General features: G+C 44.3%; 1 protein-coding gene across 1 annotated transcript in view; it reads right to left on the bottom strand.

The window, feature by feature from the left end:
• Positions 1-26,144, bottom strand: part of LOC146763159 (ubiquitin-conjugating enzyme E2 R2-like) — a 141,137-nt gene that overhangs the window by 7,251 nt on the left and 107,742 nt on the right. Inside the window, exon 3 of the mRNA XM_085571311.1 lies at positions 5,706-5,803. Coding sequence (XP_085427437.1) covers positions 5,706-5,803 — 98 coding nt within the window. The remainder of the gene's footprint in view (positions 1-5,705; positions 5,804-26,144) is intronic.

Here is a 26,144-nt window from a genome sequence, read left to right as displayed (position 1 = left end):
TCTACAAGCATATTGTTATAAATTACAATATAGTATTGGCTTTCGCATTTATGTATTAGCTTTGGCATATTATTATTAATCACAAAGATTTTGATATGGTACAATTTATATTTCCTTTTAGCTGCTTTTTGGTAGAGTATAATCTGTCAGTTTAAGTATGCACCATATAGCTTATATAAATAGTAGTGTGATAAATATATCTTAGACTGTAGCATAATATTAAAATAGAGACTATGTGATGTTAAAATGCTTTTTCACGTAACTAACTCAGAGAATGGTGTAAGATAATTAGGTGGTTCCCTACATTTTGTGGACTATCTTAACTGAAGGATAACAGGGACTAGAAACAGAACCCCAAGAGAAGAATTTATTGACTCTTCGTTATCAAGGAGTGTAAAAACAGAAGGATGGAATCACGTGAAGAACTAAAATATATTGATTTAATCTACAGGATGACATGAAGACAAGTCAAAGGTTATGTTCTGGTTTGGAATGGGAGGAAATTCAGGGAAGTGATGCAAAGCTTTTTGTGTAACTGACAGTCTGTTGAACCACTGAGAAGCTGGACACGCCTCTGTGAAACACACCTGTTAAAGACGAAAAAACCCGGGAACTGTCTCTTTCCCTTCTGGTCAGGAGCAAGGTAACATGGCTGGGCGGGCCCCATCCCGGGCCGGGCCCACCGGCCCTGCCGCAGGGCTGGGCTCCCTTTCCCCGGGTCGCCTGCCGGCTGTCCTTCCCTTCCCCCATCTGCTCCCGGGCAGGGAGAGGGGGGATGCCGTGGGCCAAATGGAGCCGGCCTTGCTAACATCTAGCTGCTTGCTACAACTCCCCAGCCCGGGGCCTGGCTGCACCCGCTCTGCCCCGGGTTGGTGCCGGGATTTTACCGCCGTAGAAGTCGCCTGCAACCATCAGGCAGGGGGAAAAAGAAGGCGCCTTCCCCCCTGCCGAAACCCTCCAATCCCAGTGTGCTGCTGCTGAGTTCTGGCCTGGCTGATTAGATCCAAACCACCTCCCCCAGCTGCCAGCTAGAATATTCAGCTGGACTGGGGGGGGTCAGGTGACCATTTGAAGAGGCCAGGTGTGATGTTAACCCTTTCAGTGCTTCAATTCTTCCTCGAATGAGAGAAAAGAACAAGATGCAAGCATGTAAAGAACAACATGAAGACATCGAGGTCAGTGAAGAAGTTGTTAAGTCCCAGATGGGAGGGGTGAGGAGATATTTTGGGGTTTTTTTTTTGGAGCTGAAATCCTCTTGTAAGCTATGGAGAAAGAACTCTTTTTCCTTATAGCGCATGAGACTATGGTGAGATGAAAGTGTTCAAATTGATATCAAGCAAAAGCCTCTATGCTAAGATAAGCAGATGTTGAAATAGCTGTGATCCCATGAGAAGATTGAACAGAGGAAGAGAGAAGAGTAGTCCTGTGCTTCCAGGAGAAGAAGAAGATTTCTGTTCCCAGGGATGAAGATGATTTTAGAGATAGATAATGAGAACTTTTGCCTTTGAACAGCTCATCTTTAAAACAATACTCCATAAGTCAACATGGCCCATCGACAAGCTGTGGGAAGGCTTGTGGAAAATGGGAAGGAGTTCACAATGGCAGGGTTCCGCGGGCAGCTGCTATTCGTGATGAAATTGAGAGCCACGAGAGAACTGTTTTTTTCCTCTTGTGGAGAGGTCTCCATAACCTTAACAAGAAGGACTTCTCTCCCTCAGTGAACTGAAGAAAGACTATTTTAGAGGTGGTAAACTGACTGGAAATCTTAGGTTTGGTTTCTTTACATTGTCAGTGGGAAAGAAAAGGTTGGGGGGGAGGAGAAGTGTTCTGAAGGGTTTGTTTTGATTCTTACTACCATTTTTCCCCCCCTTCTAGTTACTTTTAATAAAATTCTCTTTTGTACCCTTTAAAAGTTTTGAGCCTACTTTGCCTTTCTCCTAATCCTATCTCACAACAGGAAGTGAGTGTATTGGTGTTTGGCCAGCACTGAACCCACCAGAAGTTAAAACCAAGCAAAAGAATTCCTGTAACATTCAAACTCCCAGGAATGTTTGAATAATGTATAAACTCTCATGAATATGCATATACTCCCTGTAATATAACAATATAGAAGAACATTGTTTTAAGCTAAAGGTATGTTTTTTGGCCAATTGCCAAAACCACCCCAGAGCTGGATAGTTGTCCCTTTTTATCCCTTATTAAACTTTTTAAAATTTCAAAGAGTAAGCTCAGTTTTTCACAAAATCATTTATCTGGGATACAATTCCAGGAAATGTTTGGCCATTTGGATGAAGAGTTTATAGGAAGGTTTTGAAACTAAACACTTGCATCTGGCCAGACTGTTCAGCATAGCTATCAGGAGAGACATATACAATTTACTTTCCAAATAATATAATTCAGTAGGAAATAAAACATCAGCTCTGGAAAAAGCTGTCTGGTCAGACTGGAATGTTGGGCAGAAAAGAAACCATCTTATACTTCAACTCAATAATTCATTTAAAAGCCTTTGAATTCTTTGAGAAACCAGTAGAGGCTCAATGAATCAGAACTGTTAACTGCATTTTTTCTCTCAATGCATCAACAAAAGTATCAGACGTAGACTGTACTGAAAGTTATGTTACATCTGAATAGTTTCTGCAAACAGCTCAATGCACTAAAGCAGCCAAAAAAAGCCAACAAAATATTGCCACATTATATCACAGTACAAGCTGGCTTGTACTGGGCAATTAATTTGGCTACCCAGCCAGCTCCATAAAAGCAACCTCTGGGTTGAAAGACAGGAACCTCAACCAATTACATTCCATCCTAAGCTGCAGGCATATCATTGGTCCAGGATCTGGGGGGTATAAAAGATCAGACCAATGGCTGTCTAGACCCAGGAGTTTTGAACTCCCTATAAAAGAAAGCTCTGAACAATAAAACAGAGTTTGCTGATGACACACCGGCATTGTGTTGTGTGTCTGTCTCTGACCCAACATTAACAACAAAAATGGGTATCCTCAGAAAACAAAGCAATAGTAAGGTGAGGCATCACATATCAGCACAAGATACAGATATACCAACATCTTGAATATTGTGCAGAATTCTGGCCTGTGCACCTCAAAAGACAGAGTGAGGCCAGGCAAGATGGAGAAAAGGTAACTAAAATTTATCAAAGAGCCTAAACCCCTAAGCCCTGCCACCACTTCCTCAGCTTTATGGGACATAAGAAAAGCAATGCTTTCTGACATACAGACCACAACTGCATTCCTTCACCTCTTGCTGGATGTTTGCTATATTTACTTATGCCAGACTCATCTAGCTCCAAGTGATGGGAAAGTCCATATTGACTGTGTTTAAAAAAAATTAATGAGCATGCTTGAAACCATTAGGTGGAAAGATGTACAAGTGCTCTCAAAGTTGAAGAATGACATTCCTCACTCCAGACACTTCAACCACAGTCATCTGTAGTTAACGGATTTACAAAATTCAGCAGCTGAAGAGAAGCCCTAGGTTACACAGGCAGCAGGCTAACAGTGAAGGACAAGTTTTATTTTTGCTTGCTGATACAGCTGAGGAATGTTCTCTCTCCAAACATCACTGTTAAGACCAGCATGTTCCAAAAGTAAGCACCAAAAACTGCACTATGGCAAGGGAGAGCAGAAATCAGAGAACTAGTACCATAAGAAATTTCATGCCAATCTTTAGGGTTGTATATTGTGAAATAAACAAAATGTGTGTGCATTATAAGCAACTAATGCCCAAAGTTGTTTTCTAACTATAAGTTGAAGTTTGTCACCTAGTCCTAAACATATGAGAATATCCTAGATTGCAAGGCAATATGTATTCTATTTGACATCTGTTAGAGGTGTGGCAGTTATCTTCTGTTTATTAGGCAGTTTTCTTTATCTCTTCCACAAACCAATCCTCCCTCCGGGGAGACATCTGCTGTTAATGGGCTATTGAATGCCACTGCATGACTGATAAAAGTTACATTGTGAGATGCTCTGCCCAGAGGGAGGAGCCAAGCATTCCTAACTGGATATAATCTGAGTTTTTGGGACACCAGAACAGCCTTTCCAATGGATTCACAAAGGAACAGCTGTCATTTCCACTGGATTTTCAGAGGAAGACTATACCCTTCTACAGGATCACTGCTCCAACAGAACCACATCTGTCACTCCAGGAGGACTGCAGCCACCATTACAATTGTACTGCTACCAACACCCTGACCAACAGGGTTTCAGGTTGTATTCTGACTCTGTTAGTGGTTTTTATTTTGTTCTATTGCATGTATTTTGTTTGGGTTTTTTTTCCCTTTTCCGAATAAATTGTATTTCTGACTTGGAGTCTCTCACTGGTTTTGCTTTCAAACCAGAACACAGATGTATTTAAAAAAAAAAACAAAACAGTTTAATAGCCATCTGAGAAGAGGGACAGGTGAATGTAGCTTAGCAATATAACAAGAAAGTATTTAAGCCTATTTTTCCTTTTTGATAATCTGAACTAGAATGTGTATTTGGTACAGATGGATTGGATAACCTTTACCTCAAGCTCTAAGGATGAGATTCCCAACCCTTCATGATTTCATGCAGCTAAGATACACAATTTCTCCTGGGCCCTTTTAACATTCAAGTAGCATGCTCCAGGAGGAGCATCAGTTGTTATAATTTGCTGACTGCTACAATTCCTAGTCTCCTGCTATGTTAACTCTAGTTCAGCACTTTGTGATGTGTGTTACAATCATATTTCAAGGTTCAAAAATCCATTGAATCCCCCTTTGCTTTGACAGAGGCTCTTTTCAAATTAATTTTGTGAAGCCAAATTAGATAAAAGCTGAGTTAAACTGTCAGGTAATCCTTTTCAAATCACTGTATTCCTTCAGGTGTCCTGAGATCCTTACCTGGATTTATCAATAAATAACAGATTTTAAGTTGAGGAACCAGCATCTAATAAATCTGAGAGCAAGAATAATTCTCTTATGATAAAAATCTAGAGACATTTATTTTAACCTTATTTGGATAATAAATCAGTTTAAAATGTTAGAACAGGAAGTACCTTACTTCAAGGTTTTTTGACTACATCACTTACTACTCCAGCTGCACAGGTAAACTGCTACTTGATATGAGTTTTATCACTTCCTTATTGTCAGTGTCCTATAATGAGAATGAAATTCAGCTGGTGTTTAAAAAGTAAAAAAAAAAAAAGGACAGGTCAGCCCCAAGTGCCTCTAATACTTAGTGATCCTTTTGGTCTTTTTCTCAGGAAGAAATCTACCTGGCTAACCGCTCAAGATATCACACTGCAAGACAGGAGACACACAAATACAGTAAGGCAAACAGCAGGCAGGATTATGAACAGAATTACTCCTACAGGGCACAAATACCCAAAAATATTCTTTTCCACTATTGGTATATTGGAAGAGTTTGAAAACCCAAACTATAGGATAACAATGACATAGGAAGGGCAGAAAATTTGAAATCAGTTGCTTTGGGAGCATGAAATCTGGCAAACAGGACAGAATTACCACATTGTCAGTCCATCATCAAGACACCTCAGCATCAGCACTTTTGACAACTTGATAAATCTGGTTCACACCCAGTTAAGGACCTAATGCTCCCAAAGTATTGAATTCTGCTCCAAAACTTTCCCAACACACGCCATAGTCTTGGAGAAAGATCACAGGCCTTTGAGGTCACTGTTGTACATCAAAGATGCACAATTACCTGACATTTTGGGTAGGGTTCCACCTCTCAGAGGGCAGTTCTCCACTTTGTGGGTCATCTACAGGTGGGTGAAGAATTGAAATACATACATCTCCATTCTGCAAGATAGAAAAAAAAGTTGAGAATAGCCTGGTTTGAGGCAGAGATTTTATGACAGAACCAGGCCAGCTGTATGGTGACACGCTGGTGTTCGTATGTCTGAGACTTAACACATGACAGACCTCCTTTGGTCATAAGACAAACAGCGTGTTTTATTGTTCGGGGCTTGCTTTTATAGGCAATTCAAAGCTCCTGGTTCTTAAATAGAAATTGATCTAATCCCCATGCCTCCCAGACTCTGAACCGGTCAAATGCTTGTAGGAGAGTTGTAATTGGCTCAGACCTCTGTCAGTCAGCTTAGAGACTGGTTTATGGAACTGGGCTGGGTTTCGTATTTGTAAATGGATTATGTTCAGTGCAAGTCAGCTTGTACTGCAACATCTCAACCTTTTGTCAATGCTAAAATTGTAACTTGCTCTCTGTCATCTATTTGCAAGGGTCCCTTGCAATCAGGGTGACAGAAAACAGCATGGTTTTAATTTTCATAAAGTATATATTAGTGAAGCTGCAACATATTGGCTCAGAGTCTGTAGGCAAGAATTCAGGTTAGCATGTTACAGGCTTAAATTTTAGGTTACAAATCATAATTTATCTTTAAAACAACAAACTACTGTTATGGTTTGACACTGGCACAATGCCAGCACCCCCATGAAAATGCAACCTCTCAACAGAATGCTGTGAAACGCGATCGAGAAAAGAGCAAAGCAGGCCTAAGCTTAATAACAAAGGGAAAAAAACTTTATTAAGCTACTACTACTATAAAAGAAAAAAGAAAGAAAAAAACACACACAAAATTCAAAATTAAAACCTTTCAAAACATTCTTCCTCCCACCACCCAACTCCAACAAACCACAGCGAGACACATTTGGACCCTTAATCAAGTCTTCACCCTTCAATATAATCAATACTGAATCCATCCGGGGAGAGAGGAGTCTCCCTTGCACCATAGACCGCCAGGACATGTTTCCATGTCACACAAGGCACCACCCAGAGAGAATCTGCCAGTGTGACACTCTCCATGTCACAGTGCTCTTACCACCGTGCATGGACAGAGACTGCTCATAGGGCCCCTTTAAGGATGCTTTGCCAAGGACCAACAGGAACAATAGTCCAGTGTCTCATTTTGGGACCACAGTGCCCCCCCCCCTTTTCTTCCTCCCCTGGGGCCGAGGGTGAAAACAGAGATCTTCATCTTCCTGAAGACAGAGGGCCTCATCACACCCTCCTCAGCTTTTCTCTGTTCACTCCTGAACTGGTAGTTGCTGAAGCAGGTCTCTTGGCTCACCATTGCATCCCCCTAAATGCAGTCTCTCTTGTATGAGAAATTGGTTCAGTCTATGGCTAACAAGAAGAGTCCAGCCAAAAGCCACTCCATCATCTCCCCCCAACCTTCTTTCCCTAACATCTGAGGTCCTAGGCTGTCTCTCTTTCTTTTAAACTGAGGAGGAGTAATATTTTATAAAGCCTTCCTTTCATAGAAAAGGGTTAAAAGTCCTGGACTCCCCGGGTAGTTGAAATCTCGGCCCAGGACTCCGTCTCTGTCTCCCATGCTGGGCATCTTCCCCCCCTTCTCCTTCTCCTCTGCTGGCAAACTTCCAGGTGTCTGCAGGCTCTCTATCTCTTTCCCTCTAGGTTGGGGGGGGGAACAAAGACATCTCAGATGTTCTCCACCCTTCCGTCCGCAGGAGCTGGCCCAGCCCGGTTCCAAACCCTTCATCCCCTGTCCTACCTCTGCAGGCGGCATTGATCCCCTCCCCCACCCAGCTCGTGGCTGGGCAGGGGAGGTTTGCACTCTCCACTGACCAGAACCAAAGAGAGCGAGTTCTCCTGGGAATTTTGCTTTTAACCCCTCTGTATTCTCAGAGGCATGTCCACCTTCAATTGGTCACCCCAAGTGTCAGTATCCAAACCTGACCCCTGACTGGATTGACCTCTTCCTTCCGGGAAAATTCTTTTTCCGTGTCAAACCATGACCACTACTTAACTCTTAACTATGAAAGAAAAATCTAACTATTAGAAAAAACAATTTGTAAACAGAAAAACAGCTTGTAAACATGAAAAATAATTTGTAAACAAAGTTGTATCTTAACTCTAAACTGAAATAAAAAACTTTGAAACATTAGAACTGTAAGAAAAAACAAACTTAACTGAAACCAATTTGTAAGCAAATAGAGTCTCTATATGAACTGTTATTTCAGTAGTGACAGATTTCTATGAGGTAGTTATTAATTGTTCTGGTTTCATGATTCTTTAATATCTGTTGACGGGACATTGGGTTGATGCTGTGGTTCCAAGCAGGATGTAGTTCAGGCTGTATACAACTAGTAGGTGTCTAGCATGTCCCAGAGTCCATTGAAATGCATTTATCATAGGATTATTGTACTGTTATATGATTGATTGAAAGACATTACCTTAGCCTTAGAGAGGGGGTGTACATTCACCCCAAGCTTTTTCCCCCCTTTTTTCTTTGTATTAATGATTAAAATTAGGATCAGAACATGGACTTTGGATAGTATTAATAAGGTACTATTACCTAGAGGGTTGCTGAGAGGTCTCTTTTTCACTATGAGGACTTGAAAGAACCCCTTCTGGATAAGGCTTTCTCATTTATCTCAAAGGAGAAAGGCTTTAGTTTTTGTAAAGTTTTTATACTAATATATTTTTTTTTACCAGCCAGGTTCATGGCTTGATCAGGCCATTACTTGGTTGGGAGAGATTTTCTGTATTTTATATTTTAAAAACAAGCATGTATTAATAGCTAATGCAAGAAATTTTAAACATTAATAACTTATGAAAAATTAAAGAAATATATGTATTTAAATTTTCTAGTTACTATGGTAAAAGTGCAAGTAATATACCTTTTTTTTCTTTTTATTAGAGGTTAGAAAATTGTTATTGATTTAACAGGTGACTTTTAGGTTTTTTAAATGATGACAGGTGACAAATTCTCAGTTAAAAAACTTTGCAGATTAAATTTGCTTATGATGTTAGTAAATTAATGTTCTATGTATGCTTTAGTGGACCTAAAATGGTAGGACAAGGATATTCTTTGAATCTTCCAGGTTGATCTAGAAACAATGCAAGCAGAAATACTAGCAGTACCGCGAGAAGACTTGTTAACATACAAGGATCTCTTTGAGAGACAGTAGACCATACCTGAGACAGAAATGTAATATTTTCTTAATAACTTCAGCAGAATCAGCTATCACAGGCTTATCAATTTTGGTTTTAGCAGATGCAAAAAAAAAAATTGTACTATGAGTTCTAGGGCATATTTAGTAAACCGTTGTGTGATTTTGTAACCCTTGTGTGACAACCCTTCAGTATTTTTACCCTTAGCACGTTTTTAGTTTATTAGAGTTTGTGGAATATGAGAACTTTTCTATATCAGAAATAGAAATATCAGAAGGCAGGGTGGCTGTGAAGTTTCGTTGAGGTTTAAGGGGTATGAACTTGGTCTTTGCTTTTTCATTGTCCATATGTAGCAAGGTGCTGGTTTCCCACTGGACTTGATGATAGAGTGGCTCGCTCTTAGCTGCTGTAAAACGGCTGTACCATGTGGTCGGCACCATCTTTTCAGGATGGCTTGACTGCTATTACTCCCATCGCACCACACCCCTACACACTTCTTTCCACTGCTTTTTGCTAGGTGGGCTCCCTGCAGGGGCTTTTCCCATGCTCTGCTTCTTGATTTGGTGTCTGCAGCTCTTTTCAATCCATCCTTGGAGGCAGGGTCAGGGGCAGGGCCACACCCACTGGCGGCACGGCTGTGTTCTCTGAAGGTTGGCTTGGGGGCGGGGCCCTGGCCCCTGACATAGGCTGGATCGGAGGTGTAGGTATATCCTCCGACTGAGGCGTGGTTAAGCTCCCTGAAGTTGTTGGTGTTCCCTTGGGGCAGGGCCACCCGGTTTCAGGAGACAGTCTCAGTGTTTTTATGGAGGCGGGGGGTGCAGGGCTGGGGCTGAGCCAACCAGCTCTGGGCAGGGGTGGTCTGGGCGTTTCCATGGTGACAAGGGGCGTGGGCTGACCTGGCTGTGGGGGTGGTCTCAGGAACAGCATGGGGCTGAATCATGGTTGCAGGCAGTTGTGAAATGGCAACACGGCTCGAGTCACTGTAGGAACCCCGTGGAGCAGACACGGAGCAGCATTTGCACGGTGCCGACACTGGATGCCCCAGCGTCGCTAGGACCCTACCGTCCCCTTCCGTCTCGCTTCATGGTGGTGTCCCCCTTTGCAGGGGAGGATGATGGGGCTCGGGAACAGTGCTGGCACAGGAGGGGAATTTAAGATAGCTCAGCCACATGGAACAGCATGGCCAGCCATTTCATCTGGCCAAATGCTGTGTGGGTTTGGAAAGGCACCCATTCCCCCCGAAAACTCATCTGGTGTGCTTTCCTCACCATATATTTCATTATTTAACAGTCTTATTAAATACAACATAACTCCCTGTAGCAATGTATCTGAACAACTTAGGCCTCAGTGTGCATCAGTCATATCGCTTGTAACTGTTCTTATCAGAATTTTTTCAGGGCACTGTGGAATTCATCAAGGTTACTAAGACATAAACTGTGCTAAAATAAGAACGAATAAGCTGAGAAACCAAATACCAGAATTGCAAGAACTAGATAACAGACGACTGTGAAACACCTGGACTGCAACCAATCACAGATGCAAAGAAATGGAGGCAGAAAATCAGGGAGCAAGACAAAGGCACCAATCAAGAAGGGTGAACTTAGTAGTTTGTAGAATGTATAAAAGTGTGTGTAATGTAAACAATAAATGGCTTCTACTTGATCATATTGGTCAGTTGTACAGGAGTCCTGGATTTCCTGCAATAAGTCTCTACGGCTTTATAACTCTTATTGCATTTTCATCGCACTTCGAGACGGCACTGATGATATATTGACCAGTTCATGCCCAGGTATTAAAGTCAAAAGCAGCTTCTTTAGTTGTGTCTAAACCAAGATTCTTAGCCCACATTATTAATGCTAATAATGCTTTTTCATCATAGTCTATGTCCCATTCCTCAAGAAGAAGTTCCCATACCTTTAGTACTGGGTGATCCTGTGTAGAAATAAAGTTTCCCATGTCTCCAGTGGGGTTTTTCTTCTATTTTCAGCTTCTCCGGTTTCTTTTTTCACACAGCCCTTTGGCCTGTGACTTTTGCAGCCTTTTCTGCTGTTTTTGGGCTCTCCCTGCCTCTTTCTTTCCAGCTTTTCTCTGTAGGGACAGGGTCTGAAGGCTCTGCCCTGTGTCTCTCTCCGCTCTACCTGCAGGCCAAAAACTTGGACTGCTTGTCATCACACCAAGGTCACCACATGAAACGCTGGTGTTCATATATCTGAGACAACACACAACAGACCTCCTTTGGTCATCAGCCAAACAGTGTGTTTTATTGTTCAGGGCTTGCTTTTATAGGCAATTCAAAGCTCCCGGTTCTTAAACAGCCATTGGTCTAATCCCCATGCCTCCCAGACTCTGAACCAGTCAAATGCTTGTATTTTAGGAGAGTTATTATTGGTTGAGACCTCTGTTTGTCAGCCTAGAGACTGGTTTATGGAACTGGGCTGGGTTTCTTATTTGTAAATGGATGAATGTTCCGTACAAGTCAGCTTGTACTGCAACAATATGGCATCAATTAATATATAAAAGCTAAAGGAAGGAAGAAGAAGGGGGCACGTTATTGTAGTAGATAGGGACAGGCGGACGGAAGATTTCGGGATGTGACAGAAAGAAAGACCCCTTCCCCCTCTCCTCCTGCAGCACGTTATCTATTACCCCAAAGAATGTAACCACACCTAACCCAGTAGTTTTCCACTCCTGACAAACCCTAGAGACCCTACCAAACCCCCCTGACGTAGCAAAGTCCCCCAAGACTATTTAAACCCATGAGATAAGATAATAAACGCTTTCAACTGTCCACCACACTGGTGTCAGCGTCTGTTGTTGGTCCGAGTAGCCCGGACTAGGCCGGGCTGCTGTGATGTTCCTTGCAACCAGGTCGCCTTGCCTTCCCCTGAAGGCAACAGTTATTTGCAATATTTGCCTTCTGGAGCAACCGCTACATGTGTTGAAGCCCTGCTTCCTGAGAATTGGCTGGACATCACTCACTGATGGGAAGTAGAGAATAAAATCCTTTTATTGTTCCCCTTTGTTTGTGTGTGTGCAATATTTTGCTTTAGTAAACTGCCGTAACGTACTAGTCATTTTCCATCTTATTTTCTCTCCCCTGTCCAGCTGGAAAGGGGGAATGATAGAATGGCTTGGTGGGCACCTGGCATCCAGCCCAGGTCAACCCACCAGTCCTTTTTGGTGGCAAACAAAGGCAGCTATATATATATATTTCATGTTATAGTTATAGTAGTTATTAAGTAGTAAGCTCTTGTGTGAGACATGGATATTGTCAGCTGCACTGCTTATCTCTTTATTTTGCTGAGTTTGGGAACATATTAATACCAATTATGTCGCTGTGCTTTGCCATGGCATCGATGGCCTTGCTGTGCTGGGGGAGTTATCTCATGGAGGAGATGAGGGAATGCATCTCCCAGCATGGATTTGGGAGGGGCAGGTCCTGCCTGACCAACCAGATCCCCTTTTATGACCAGGCGAACTCCTAGTGAATGAGGGGAAGGCTGTGCATGTTGTCTACCTGGACTTCAGCAAAGCCTTTGACACTGTCTCCCACAGCATACTCCTAGAAAAGCTGGCAGCCCATGGCTTAGACATGTGCACCCTTGCGGTGGTGTGTTTTTCTTTCATTTGATATTTGTTTAATATCTGTTTCCCCCCCCCATCTCCAAGTGGTCAATCCTCCCTTTCCCTGCCCCTTTCCCTAGAACCTTCCCTGTCATTCATTCTAGCCCCCTCCTCAGCTTCCAGATGTTAGTTCTGCCCTAAACTCCTCCCCTGCTATTCCCTCATTGGTTGCTGTTCCTACACCCGTCCTCCTGAGTTCTGTATAAAACCTTTGCCCCCCCGCCCGCCGGGGTCTTGGGGCTCAGTGAATAAAACCATCTCGTTCACCCCCAAGTCCCGTGTCGCCTTCGTCTGTCCCCGCGCGCCACGAACTGAACTGCAGAGCTTGCAGGGGAAAGCGGCCGCCTGTTCTCTTCCCTTACCGCCCAGCACGGCTCGGAGTGCCACGGCGAGAGGAGCGCGTACCGCGCCACAACATATGGATGGTAGCAGAGGATGGTTCCCTCCTTCGTCTTGTAGAAAAAACGGGCAAATTCGTGGGGGCGCCTGCCTCACAGAAGAAGAAGGAGGGAAGAGGAACATCTACGGCCGTAAAAGCTCTGCCTGATGCTAAGAGGAGCCGAGCGCCGAGCGAAAAACTGACGCTCCGGGACCCTCTTTGTTCTCGCCATCTTCCTGCCCTGGAGCAGCCGCGCTGCACGGGCAGCCGGGCTGCAGAGCTTTTTGGCGGGCAGACTTACTCGAGGACACAGAGAGAGCGGTTTTGGCAGCGGCTCGGGAGAGCCTGAAGAAAGGCTACCGAGAAGAGGTTCCTCGGTCAGCAGCTGCAGTGAGACCAACGGAGGCTGATAGTGGCCGAAACCAAGGCTTCGGGGACGAGTCTTGGTTTAACGGGAACACCCAGGCTTCCAGAAGGGCCAAACCGAAAGAGAAGGAACATCCCCAGTTTTTAGCGCGACTTTTCCATCGAGTCGAAGAGAAGATTCAAGCCATCTCCGTCCGAGCCTGCAAGGTAAGGTAGGCTACACGGGGTGGGGATCGCCCCGACGGGCGGCTGGGTCTGCCACCTTTTTTTTTTTTTCTCGCGTTTTAACCCCCGTCTGCGCCCAGACTGGGGCTGTAGCCGTGCATGTCCCTGGCAAGCGGGTGGGTTTTCTTTTTCTGGGGGAAGCTAGCACTGAGTGCTATCCTTCGCCTAGTCTTCTGTGGGGACCTAGATTAGATCGCTTTTTCTTCTCCTCGAAAAAGTTGTCTTCTCTATCCTCCCCTCCCCATTCTGGGCTGGACGGAGGGGGTAGAAAAGACACCAGTAGGGAACAGCTAAGAGGGCAACACGTTAGCTATAGGAGCGTTGTTAAAAGGGGCCCTTTACACCCACACATTGCGCCGACATCCAGCTGCGTCGAGCGGCCCCCCCCCCCTCCTATAAATTTCCCCTTTTTGCTTCTGTGAAGCTCCCTATATCCCCATCCCCTCGGACTTTCCTAAAACCCTTTCCTATCCTCCCTTGGGGATTGCTGTGGCCGAGCCGCCCCAAGTGCCCTGCCGGACACTGCTCAGGCCAAGTGCAGTGTGCCCGGCACCCCCTCCCAAGATGGCGCTGCCCACGCCGCTCGGGACCCGCTTTCCCGCCTTGACCCTTCTTTTCCGCCCCTGGTTTCCCGCCAGTCCCATCTCTCTCCCAATAGCCCTGCACCGTCCCTGCACGAGGCTAGTCCCTATTGTGGGGAGGCGGGGTTGGATATTCCCCAATCCTTCTTTGGGCTCGTCCTCCGGGGGGAAGGTCGGGAGGGATCTTCTCCCGAGGAAATGGAGCCGAAACCCGGGACTGAGGATCCGCCATTTTGTCTTCCCCCTGAAATGGCGGCGCCCCGGTCCACCCCTTACCGATACCCCCTGTTAATCATGGCAATCACTAATTAAGTGATTGTCTGATTCCCCTATCCTATTCCTTAATGTACCCTACCCAATACTCCTTTTTATTTAACTACAAATTCCTCTTTTTGCTTTTGATTATTTTTGAATAATCTGTTTGTTGAGTTATATTTTATAGAAAGAAATACCATCCCAGTTAATTAATACTCAAGATATTAGGCCCACCTCTCAAACGGACATTCAAATTGAACAAACCACATCGCTGTCCGCTGACTCTGCTTTAAGACAAGCGCCGTTATCCGCTGACTCTGCTTTAAGAATTTAAGAAGCTGAACATCGCAAACGCCGTAACGAAACAAATTCTAAATCAGATGAAGTCACAAATCCTGCTGTGCTTTGTACCCTTAATTTGGACTTTCATTTAGGATAATTTTATATATTCCAGATGAAGTTTTTATATGTTTCATATGTTGTAATCACAATTAGTTTATAATTTTTTAATGTCTTTCAATTTATGTTTTTTTAATAATATATAATGTTACAATTTGATTTTATATTAAGTTGTTTTATTGTAATTATAATTAATTCAGTCTTTTCTGATATTTTTTGACTTAAAGGCTGTGTTTAACCATTATTGCTACAGGAATCACTCAGCTACTATATCGCTTCAGGCTTGCTGCATTGCTGCGAAATTTAAAAATTTATTAGTTATATTTAGTTGATTTTTTATTATATTTAATTCCAATAATTCCATTTAATTATTTTATTTAAATTAAATAATTGTGATTTTAATCATTCTAATTCAAGATAAGAAAAGCCAAGTCATGATGACTGGACCAAAGAAGCCCCTCTTCCACCTTTGGACCCGTGTTATCTCTCTGTAAGACCATAGGTCATATTTGCCTCGACCCTTATTACTGGACCATTTCCAAAACCTCTACACCCTATATAAACCCCCATTTCTGCCCAGTTCGGCAGAAGAGCTGTCACTGAAACCCTTCGCAGAAGCTGCCAATAAAGACACCGCTGTAGAACCTCATACAACCTTCTCCTCTCTCTCCCCACACGTCTGCCCGGGGCACCTTAGCAAAGAGCTGAAGTCACTGAAGAGCTGAATTCACCAAAGAGCTGATGTCACTTAAGAGCGGAGCTGCTTGCTAAGATTGCCTGTGGCTGGGAGCTTGCCTAAGGGACCTGGACAAGGTTGTGCTTATCAGCCCAGTGCTATCCGGGACACCTATGGCAGCCGGGGTCAGATGGACCCTGGGAACCCCAGGCCGTAATACACCAGGGAAAGTTTAGGCTAGATATTAAGGAAAAATTATTCACAGAAAGAATGGTTCAGCATTGGAATGGGCTGCCCAGGGAGGTGGTAGCAATGCCTTAGGATTTAGCTTTTATATTTTTTCAGATCCTGTACTGCTTTAGTGTATAACTCTAAAACTCCATAGCCTATCAGCTACTGTACTCCCATTTTATTCAGACAAAATAATTCATCTCTAAGCCTGAAACTCAAGGAGACCATACTGTCTCAGGCCCTGAAAAGTATAAACAAAAGTGAGTTGAGGGGAGGAGCAAACTGGGGGTATATGACTTCATTATCTGAAGCTGTAATTGGAGGATTAAGCCCTCATATGTAAACTGACCAAAATTATATCTGTATGAAAAACTCGTGACCATTCTCCATCTTGGGTGTAGTCTGTTGGAGGCTTTGACTGCCCAAGGTTTACCTATTGAAGGCCTTTAATAAATACCCGCTTTTATTCTCTTAATCTTGTCTAGTCTTTGTTCCATGTAACCACTCCAAGGCATCAGTGGAGTCACCATCCCTGGAAGTGTTTAAGAAAGACTGGATGTGGCACTTAGTGCCATGGTCTAATTGACAAGGTGGTGTTATGTGGGAACTCAAAATGTCTCTCAGACATTTTTAGAGGTTCCAGGCCTTGGTCAGAGGCATTCTAGACCCTGGCAGGCAGCTGAAAAACAGCTGTGATTTTGAGTTTGAGCCATGGAATGAGTTACCAACTTTGGAGGTGGAACAAGCAGTCACAAACGGTTAGATGGTATAGTAAAAGTAGTTACGAAACAGAGGGGAAATTTTTTTAGTATTGTACAGGGGGGGTTTTATCACATGTACAGGGGGGGGTTTACTTTGTACATGGGGGTCAGAAGTTCTAAGATGGAGGAAAGTGGGGTGATCCTGTTCTTCCTCCTTCCTTTTCCTTGCCTCCATGTTCTTGGTGATGTTGGCACTCACAGATTGGTTTAGAGTAGAAAAGCACTTTGTAATATAGGTAGTAGATATTGGGGGAAAACTATAAACATGTAATACGTAATATATCATATAAAAGATAGCAGCAGCCCTGGGCAAGGGGAGAGAAGAAGAAGACACCGGACAGTCAGGGTGTCAGGAGCGTGTGCATCTCTGCCTGGGCCGCTGACCAAGCAGCCGCAGCCCGAGAAGACAATCTTTTAGATAACTAACAATAAACTGTCTTGAGACCGAACAACAAGAGACTGCGGAGTTTTCCTTTGGAATCATGGGTTGGAGGAGAAATTTCAGCACCACATGGGAACCCAGAATAAGGCCGGGGTTCCCACAGTGTTAGGTCATAGGTTGGACTCAATCATCCCAAAGGTCTTTTCCAACCTAGTTGATTCTGTGTGATTCTGTGATTTCCCTCTCCCTACCTTTAATTAATGTGGATAGTTTTATTATGTAGGCTCCTGAGGTCCTTGTTCATTGTTATGTGATCTGTTTAATACCACTAAATTATACTTTTAGCACATTATGGGGTTTGTAGAAACTGGTGTTGTCCTGGTGTAAGAGAAAACAAATTTTAGGTGATACAACATTGAAATGTGCCCTGAAGCAGCCGGTCCCTGGGTGGCAGGATTTGGACAGGTTCCCAGGGTGGTCATCACCTCCCATTGCCTGGGACTTTCCACCTGAACAGGTAATCAACCCTTACAAACTGACGCATCACCTGATAGAAGGGTGCCTTACCTACCCCAATGAAAACCAGCAGCTTCTCACCCTGTACTGGGGCCAAGCCTGTGCCTATTGAGCCACAGTTCAGTACTCTTAGAGGACTGTAGTTGAGGCAGGAGTCCAAACTGTGTTTGAGGACACTATGGCTAAGACAGGGACTCAACAACTACAGTAATTGCGTCAGTAATGAAAAAGTGGACAAAGTGAACAACACGTCTATACCATCAATTAGAAAGGGAGGAAGAGGAGGAGAAAGAATCAGGAAAGTAAGCATCTCATAAAAAAGCCAGTCCTTCAACAAAGAAATTGGAGAAAGGAGTGAGATAATTCAAACAGACTCCCAGTAGGATGTCAGCCTTGTTGGCCTTCCCCCTAATTCTTACCCATAGGCATTCAACTTCATCATCATTAATTTCAAAACCTATGGCGTTCAAAGCCTCCCTAATATAAAGGGCCACCCCTCCATTTTTTCTCCGTTTCCTCTCCTGAAGAGGTTGTAGCTATTCAGTGTAGCACTCCAGCTATGTGAGTCATCCCACCACATTTCCATTATGGCAATTACATCATAGCTCTGCTGCTGCACCATGGCCTCCAGCTCTTCTTGTTTGTTACCCATGCTCTATCCATTAGTATATATGAACTTCAGCTGGACTACTGATTCCACTCCTATCTCAGGCTTACCACCTTTGGGCCTGCTTCCAGAGAGCCCAGCTGCATCCCCTTCCCCCTTCAAACCTATTTTAAAGCCCTCTCAACAAGTTCTGCCAGTTCACAAGCTAAAAACCTTTTAACAGAGAGATGGAGCCCATCTGGTTCCAGTAGGCCAGGTGCTGTAAAAGTTGCCCCATGATCAAAGAATCCAAAATTCTGCCAATTACACCAACTCTTGAGCCACTTATTGATAATGTGAGCTCTCCTATTCCTTCCACTGTTCTTCTCAGCCACCAAAGGCTCTAGGAAGAGATGCTGCATACAGATGGGCTTGTGATCAAGGGGTGGACCTGACCATGGAGGCCATCACACAGGTTATTCAGAAATGTGAAACCTGCTGCAATCAAACCAGCCACACGAGTAGAATCTCCTTGGAATAGAGGGCAGTGGCTGGGTTTCTGATGTTGTGAGGCCTGGCAAATTGACTACATTGGACCACGGCCATGAATATGCCAAGGCAAGAGCTACATACTCACCATGGTGGAGGCAACAACTGGCTGGCTGGAAACACCCTGTAAGCCATGCTGTTGGAAATGCTACAAAGGTTAAAATGTTTTATGTAGCTTTAGTCAGTTTTGCTCACTCTTGCCATGGGGGAAGGGAATTGAAATTTCTTTTCAATGGATTGGTCCACCAGGTGAGGTCTGATGAGCTTAACATCTCAACAGACTGGGTGTAGCATGGAAGATACACAAAAGACAATGACCATCAATGACTATTAACGACCAACTCCACACATGACCCCTGGAATGGTCAGAGACACCTGATCTGGGAAAAGAGAGATAAGAATGAGGACCTAATTACCATTGGAGGCAAAGAGACCTTTAGCCAATAGGAAACCAAATACTAAGAACTGCATAACTTGGGACCAATGAACATTCAACCAATGGATTTCTATGGGTTTTGACTGTATAAGTATCTGAAAAATCTATTACAATTCATGTGTCATGAAATTATTTTCTCTGCACAACCCGGACTATGTGTGGGTGAAATTATTTCTGTTGCACATTCTGACCAGAATAAAGAAATGCCTTGATTCCCTAATCCTAAAAATGTTGGAGTGTTTGTTTTTCTAGCAGTTTCGGTGACAAAGTAATTGCCTGGTTTTGATCATCTGGAGGGGTGGAAGAAGCCCGTGGAATGGGAAAATAATATCTATCTGTGAAAGGACAGGGGATAAGAGTAAATGAAAATGTATAAATCTGTATGTTGGGTATAGAGATGGTTTTAAAACGTAGATTGTGTTGTAAGAGTTGGTAAGAAGGGATTTCAGTAATGAGTATTAAATACAATAGAATAGTTAAGATATAAATGTATTAAATTATGTGAGATATGAGTATGACACAAATGGTATGGAATAAGGGGTGCAGTGAAATAATATTGGAATGGAATAATATTTGGTCTAGCTGAGCTGGAGTTCATCTTCCCATAGCAGCCCTCTGAGTGCTGTGCTTTGCATTGGTAGCTGGAAGGTACTGATAACACACCAGTGTTTTGGCTACTGCTGAGTAGTGCTGAAACAGCATCAGCACTGTCTATTCAACATTCTGCCATCCATCTGTAGGTTAGGGGAGAGCAATATCCTGGCAGGGAACACAACCAGGCCAAATGACCCAAATTAACCAAAGGGAAATTCCATACCATATGACATCAGCTCAGATATAAAAGATAGGAGAGGTAAGAGGAACAGGAGGCCATTCATTATTTTACAACCCCTTCCGGACCAATCACTACACATGCCGAAGCCCTGCTTCCCAGGAAACATCTGGACATTGCTCGCTGATGGGAAATAGAGAATAAAATTCTTTTTTTTTCTCTTTGTTTGTGTGTGTGCAACCTTTTGCTTTTGCTTTAGTAAATTGTCTTATCTCAGCCTATGAGTCATTTTCCATCTTATTTTCTCTCCCTTATCCAGCTGAGAATGGGGAATGATAGTGTTGTTCTGGTTTGAAAGCAAGACTAGTGAGAGACTCCAAGTCAAAAATACAATTTATTAGGAAAAAGGTAAAAGAAACAAAATACATGCAATAATACAAAAGAAAAAACACTGACAGAGTCAGAATACAACCTGACACACCTTTGGCCAGCGTGTTGATAGCAGTCCAAATTGGAGTGGCATCAGTCCTCCTGGAGTGGCAGATGTGGTTCTGTTGGAGCAGTGGTCCTGTAGAAGGGTGTAGTCTTCCTCTGAAGGTTCAGTGGAAAGCCCCAGCTGTGTCCTCTTGGAAACCTGTGGGAAGGCTGACTGCTCTGTCCCAAACCCCAGAATATATCTAGGTGGGGATGCTTAGCTCCTCCATCCTGGGTGGAGCATCTCACAATGGGCTGATGTCATTCTGAGTCATGAGGCAGAAATGGCTCCTGGAGGGAGTTATCTCTGAGTCATGTGGCAAGACATTGATGGGCCCATTAACAGGAGATAAGGAAAACTGCCCACTTAACAGAAAACTGCTACACAGATGGCACTAAAAACATCTTGCTTCTCAATCTGGGACAAGTATCTTGGTGGGCACCTGGCATCCAACAAAGGCCAACCCACCACATCATTGGTAGCTGAGTTAGTTCCAGGATTTTTTTTTTAATTGAAGGGTTTAGCACACTCTACTAGCTCTGGTATTACAACAATGCTTCTCTCAGGACACAGGGATGTTGGACAGATGGTATGGGGCAGGCCTACACTGCTTCCCTAGGACACAGCTGTTCAAAATGTCAGGTGAAAAAGCAGGATATGCTCTCTGAAGGTTTCACTGAAAATCTCTTCCAGCATGCAAGAGGAATAATATTTTGGGAGCATATGGAACCCATACAGCTACATAATCCTCAGTCTGTGTCAATCTACTCACAGTGCTATGACGTGAATATAGATTTAAAGTTCCATAATGCCTACCATTTAGAAACACGTTAAGATGCCTGTAAAACAAATTCTTCATCAGCAATAGAACTCTGACATGAGTAGCTTGCAGGACTGCTATAGCAGTATCTACCACAGCTGACAGTCATCACTGAAGTTAAGTCAGGAGGATCATGGGGTCTCAACGACAGATGAGGTGGAAGTATAGATGGGACCTGGGGCCAGACAGCAGATGATAGAGTCTCCAGGCCCCACTGGCTTGCTGCCTCTTGCAGCCCTCTGTGTGATGACTTACAAGTTCTCAGAGCCACCCTTACACCAGCATTCACCATCTTGGTTAGAAAACACAGGTGTCTATTAAGGAAGGCAGGAGCCTTCCTGGAAATAGAAAATGTAAACCACCTCCCTCTGAATTATTATAATTTTGAAATTAAGGGGCTCTCAGGCAAAAATATAGGAAAAGGAATAACTGTCCTTAATTAGGAAAATAAAAATAAATACAAATGTAATAGTACAAAAAACAGAAAACGAACCACTGACAGAGTCAGAATACGACCTGACACCCTGTTGGCCAGAGTGTTGATAGCAGTCTGATTGGAATGGTGGCTGCAGTCCTCCTGGAGTGACAGATGTGGTTCTATTGAAGCAGTGATCCTGTAGAAGGGTGTAGTTTTCCTCTGAAGGTCTGGTGGTGGTGTAGATGGGCTTGATCTTCCTCTGGGAATCCAGTGGGAAAAGGCTGTCTCTGTTGTTCCAAATCTCTGATTATATCCAGGTAGGAATGCTTGACTCCTCCCCCTGGGCAGAGCATCTCACAGTGGGATGATATAATTTTTGTCAGTCATGCAGTGATACTCAACGGCCCATTAACAGAAGATATCTCCTCGAAGGGAGGATTGGTTGTGGAAGATATAGTAAACTGCCCAATTAACAGAAGATAACTGCCACACCTCTAACAGATGGCAAAGAGAATACACACATCTTACAACCCAGGACATTATCCACCCCTTATTCTATTGCCATCTGCATCATACCCAAATCAATAAACTCTACATAATGAAACCTTACACACAGTTCTCACTTAAAATTAGGTTTCCTTGTGGTACACGATGGGTTTCCCCATCCTTCTGCATTAACCGCCAAGTGTAACCAGGTCCTTGAGCAAAACCAATCCCATGGATGGGTTTGTCTTTGCCTGAGGTGGGATTAATCCAAATAGTCTTTCCTAAAATATCTTTCATGTGTACCACAGGGACTTTATCTCCATCCACTGTGTGCAAGGGTTCGGATTAGGCAGGAGCAGCACGATTGATGGACCCTTGGGTTTTGAACATCCAATTTACTTTGCTAAGTTCATTTCCCAATTTCTAAAAGTTCCTCCGCCAAGTGCCTTCAGGGTAGTCTTAAGGAGTCCGTTGCACCATTCAACTTTTCCAGCAGCTGGTGCATGATAGGGGATATGATATATCCATTCAATACCATGTTCTCTGGCCCAGGTGTTTATAAGGTTGTTCTTGAAATGGGTCCCGTTTCTGACTCAATTCTCTCAGGGGTGCCATGTCTCCACAAGACTTGCTTTTCCATGCCCAAGATGGTGTTCTGGACAGTAGTGTGAGGTACAGTATAGGTCTCTAACCATCCAGTGGTGGTTTCCACCATGGTCAGTACATAGCACTTGCCTTGGCGGGTTCGCAGCAGTGTGATGTCATCAATCTACCAGGTCTCCCCATACTTATATTTGGACCACTGCCCAGCATACCATAAGGGCTTCACCAGCTTGGCCTCCTTGATCTCAGCATGTCTCACAGTCATGGATAACCTGACAAATACTGCCCATGGTTAGATCCGCCCCTCGGTCTTGTGCCCACTTAGAGGCAGCATCTCTGCCCTGATGACCTGGGGCATCATGTGCCCATCAAGCTAGGAACAAATCCCCTTTATGCTGCCAATCTAAGTCTATCTTTGAGAGCTCTATCTTTGCTGCCTGATCTACCAGCTCATTGTTTTGGTGCTCCTCATTAGCCTGACTCTTGGGGGCTTGGGCATCTACATGATGGACTTTCACAGGTAGCTTCTCTACCCTGTTAATCTTTCCACTCATCAGCAGCCCAGACTGGCTTTCCTCTATGCTGCCAGTTGGCCTTTTGCCACCTTTCCAGCCAGCTTCACTGAGCATTGGCTGCCAGCCATGAATCAGTATAAAGGTAGAGCTTTGGCCACTTCTCTCTTTCAGCAACATGCAGGGCCAGTTGAATGGCTTCCAGTTCAGCAAATTTAATTGATCCAACTTCTCCTTTGGTAGCTTGTATAACCTTTCATGTGGAGCTCCATACGGCTGTTTTCCACTTCTGGGTCATCCCTATGATGTGACAGGAACTGTCAGTGAAGAGCGTATTGTATTTCTTCCGCTGGTAGCTGGTTATATGATGGAGCTTCTTCAGCCCTTGTCACTTGTTCCTACTCCTCTTCATCAGTGAGACCAAGTTTTCACCTTACGGCCAGTTTGTAATTATCGCCAAAATCCCGGGGCGATTCAGGTTTCCAATCCAGGCGCGCTGAGTGATGAGGGCAATCCATTTGCTCCATGTGGTGTTGGTGGCCTGATGGGTAGTGGGAACCTTTCCTTTAAACATCCACCCCAGCTCCAGTAGTCGGGGTGCCAGAAGGAGTTGTGCTTCCATGCCAATCACCTTTGAGGCTGCTTGAACTCTTTCATAGGAAGCCAAGATTTCCTTCTCTGTGGGAGTGTAGTTGGCTTCGAACCCTCTAACTTCAGCTACAGTATCCCAGTGATTGGCCTTAAGTCTCCCCAAGCACCTTCTACCAAAAGCTCCAAGACACGCCATTGTTCCCAGCTGCAGCGTAGAGCACATTCTTCACCTCTGGTCCTGTCCTGACTGAGCCAAGAGCTACTGCATCAGCGATCTCCTGTTTGATCTGGGAAAAGGCTTGTTGCTGTTCAGGGCTCTACTAGAAATTGTTCTTTTTGTGGGTGACCAGGTAGAGAGGGCTCACAATCTGGCTGTACTCGGTAATGTGCATTCTCCAAAAACCTATGGCGCCTAGGAAAGCTAGTGTTTCCTTCTTGTTGGTCGGTGGAGACATTACTGTGATCTTGTTGATGACCTCAGTGTGAATCCGACACCATACGACTTGCCACTTTACTCCCAGGAACTGGATCTCTCGGGCAGGTCCCTTGACTTTGCTCTTCTTGATGGCGAAGCCGGCTTTTAGCAGAATCTGGATGATCCTCTCTCCTTTCTCAAATACTTGCATTGCCATGTTCCCCCACACAATTATATCATTGATGTACTGCAGGTGTTCTGGAGCTTCACCATTTTCCAGTGCAGCCTGGATCAGTCCATGGCAGATGGTGGAGCTGTGCTTCCACCCCTGGGGCAGTTGGCTCCAGGTGTACTTCACACCCCTCCAGGTGAAACAAACTGAGGCCTGTATTCTGTTGCCAGAGGAATGGAGAAAAACGCAACATCAAGAGTGGCATACCACTTTGCTGTGCCTTGGACTTCAGTTCATACTGGAGTTTCCAGCATGTCCGGCACAGCAGCGCTGAACAATGGAGTAACTTAATTCAAGCCACGGTAGTCCACAATCAATCTCCATTCTCTGTCAGACTTGTGCACAGGCCAAATGGGACTGTTGAAGGGTGAATGGGTTTTGCTGACCACCCCTTGGCTCTCCAGTTCAAAGATAATTTTGTGGATAGGGATCATGTCATCTCCATTCATCCGATACTTCCAGCAGTGCATTGTCGAGGTGGCAATTAGTACTCGTTGCTCTTCCACCCTCAGGAGTCTTACTGCAGATGGGTTTTCTGACAGTCCAGGCAAGGTGTTCAATTGCTTAATGTTCTCTGCCTCGACAGTAGCTATTCCAAAAGCTCACCTGAGTCCCTTTGGGTATTTGTAATAGCTGTTCTGGAGGAAGTCTATGCCCAAAATACATGGGGCCTCTCGGCCAGTCACAATAGGATGTTTCTTCCACTCCTATCAAGTCAGGCCCACCTTGGCTTCCAACAGGATCAATTGCTGTGATTCCCCCATCAGCCTGGAGATGGAAACAGCTTCTGCCCCCACGTCTTGATGGTATTAGGGTACACTGTGCACCAGTATCAACTAAGGCGTCATGTTTTTGTGACTCTGATGTGCCAGGCCATTGGATCCACACAGTCCAGAATATCCAGTTTTCCCATACCTCTTCCTGGCTAGAGGCAGGGTGCCTCTAGCCCTGGTTATCATATCTTTCCTGGGCATACATACTAGATGCTCCTTCAAGGGGATCTGACAGATCATACCCGGAAGCTTGGTCATGGGAGGTTGAGGCTACCTTCACCTTGGTGGAACTCCCCCAGTTAGAGTTTTCCTCCTTGAGTTGACGCACCCATGCTGCCAGGACAGAAGTGGGTTTCCCATCCCACCTTCCCATGTCATCCCCATGGTCACGCAGGAAGAACCACAAGTCAGCTCGGAGGGGTGTGTACCCTCTATATCTGGCGGACGTTGGGCTCTGACTTTGGGGCCTGTGACTTGCACTAGTGTAATATGGGAACTGTTCATCCTTACCTCCTACCTCATCTCCCTCATCTCCTCTTGGAGGTCCTTAATCACAGTAGAGACATGAGCCTGCATTGGGCCATTGATCATACTATCATAATTTCTAACCTTGTTGGCAACAGAACACATTGTCTCCTGGTTGGTGTCAGCATTAATCATTGCAATGAAGGTGATGTATTGATCTGGCCCTAGATTTGCCAGACTCCACAACATTTGCCCTGTGCACCTGACCTTGTTGGGGCCATTATCATGCTGTCCATCCCTCCCAAAGAATATCTCCAATACCTCCACTTCTCTCAACTGTTGGATCCCTTCCTCAAGGGTTTTCCAGCACATTCTATGATGGTGCTCCTGCATTCGGCCTGTGGACAAACCTCCCTCTGACACTCATTAAAAGCCACTCCCAGAGGGAAAGAGACCCTGGCTTCCTTACAAAAATCTGATTCATACCTGAGTCCTGGGTCAAGGGTCCCAGATTCTTTGCCTCACCACCATCCAGTTGTACGCCTCTGTCACCCTGATTCTTAAGACTTTCTAAATCCTTCTGAGTTTACATTCCTTTGGAGAACTTTCCCACACAATTTCTGTAAACAACATATTGTTTACATTCCTTTATGGAGGTGGAGAACACTTGATATACTCGT

The sequence above is a fragment of the Lonchura striata genome, chromosome W (genome assembly GCF_050655825.1).
Source record: "Lonchura striata isolate lonStrDom1 chromosome W, ASM5065582v1, whole genome shotgun sequence".
In the NCBI taxonomy this organism is placed as follows: Eukaryota; Metazoa; Chordata; class Aves; order Passeriformes; family Estrildidae; genus Lonchura; species Lonchura striata.
Note: the sequence above shows the minus strand (reverse complement) of the source record. Positions and strands in the feature narration are given on the sequence as shown.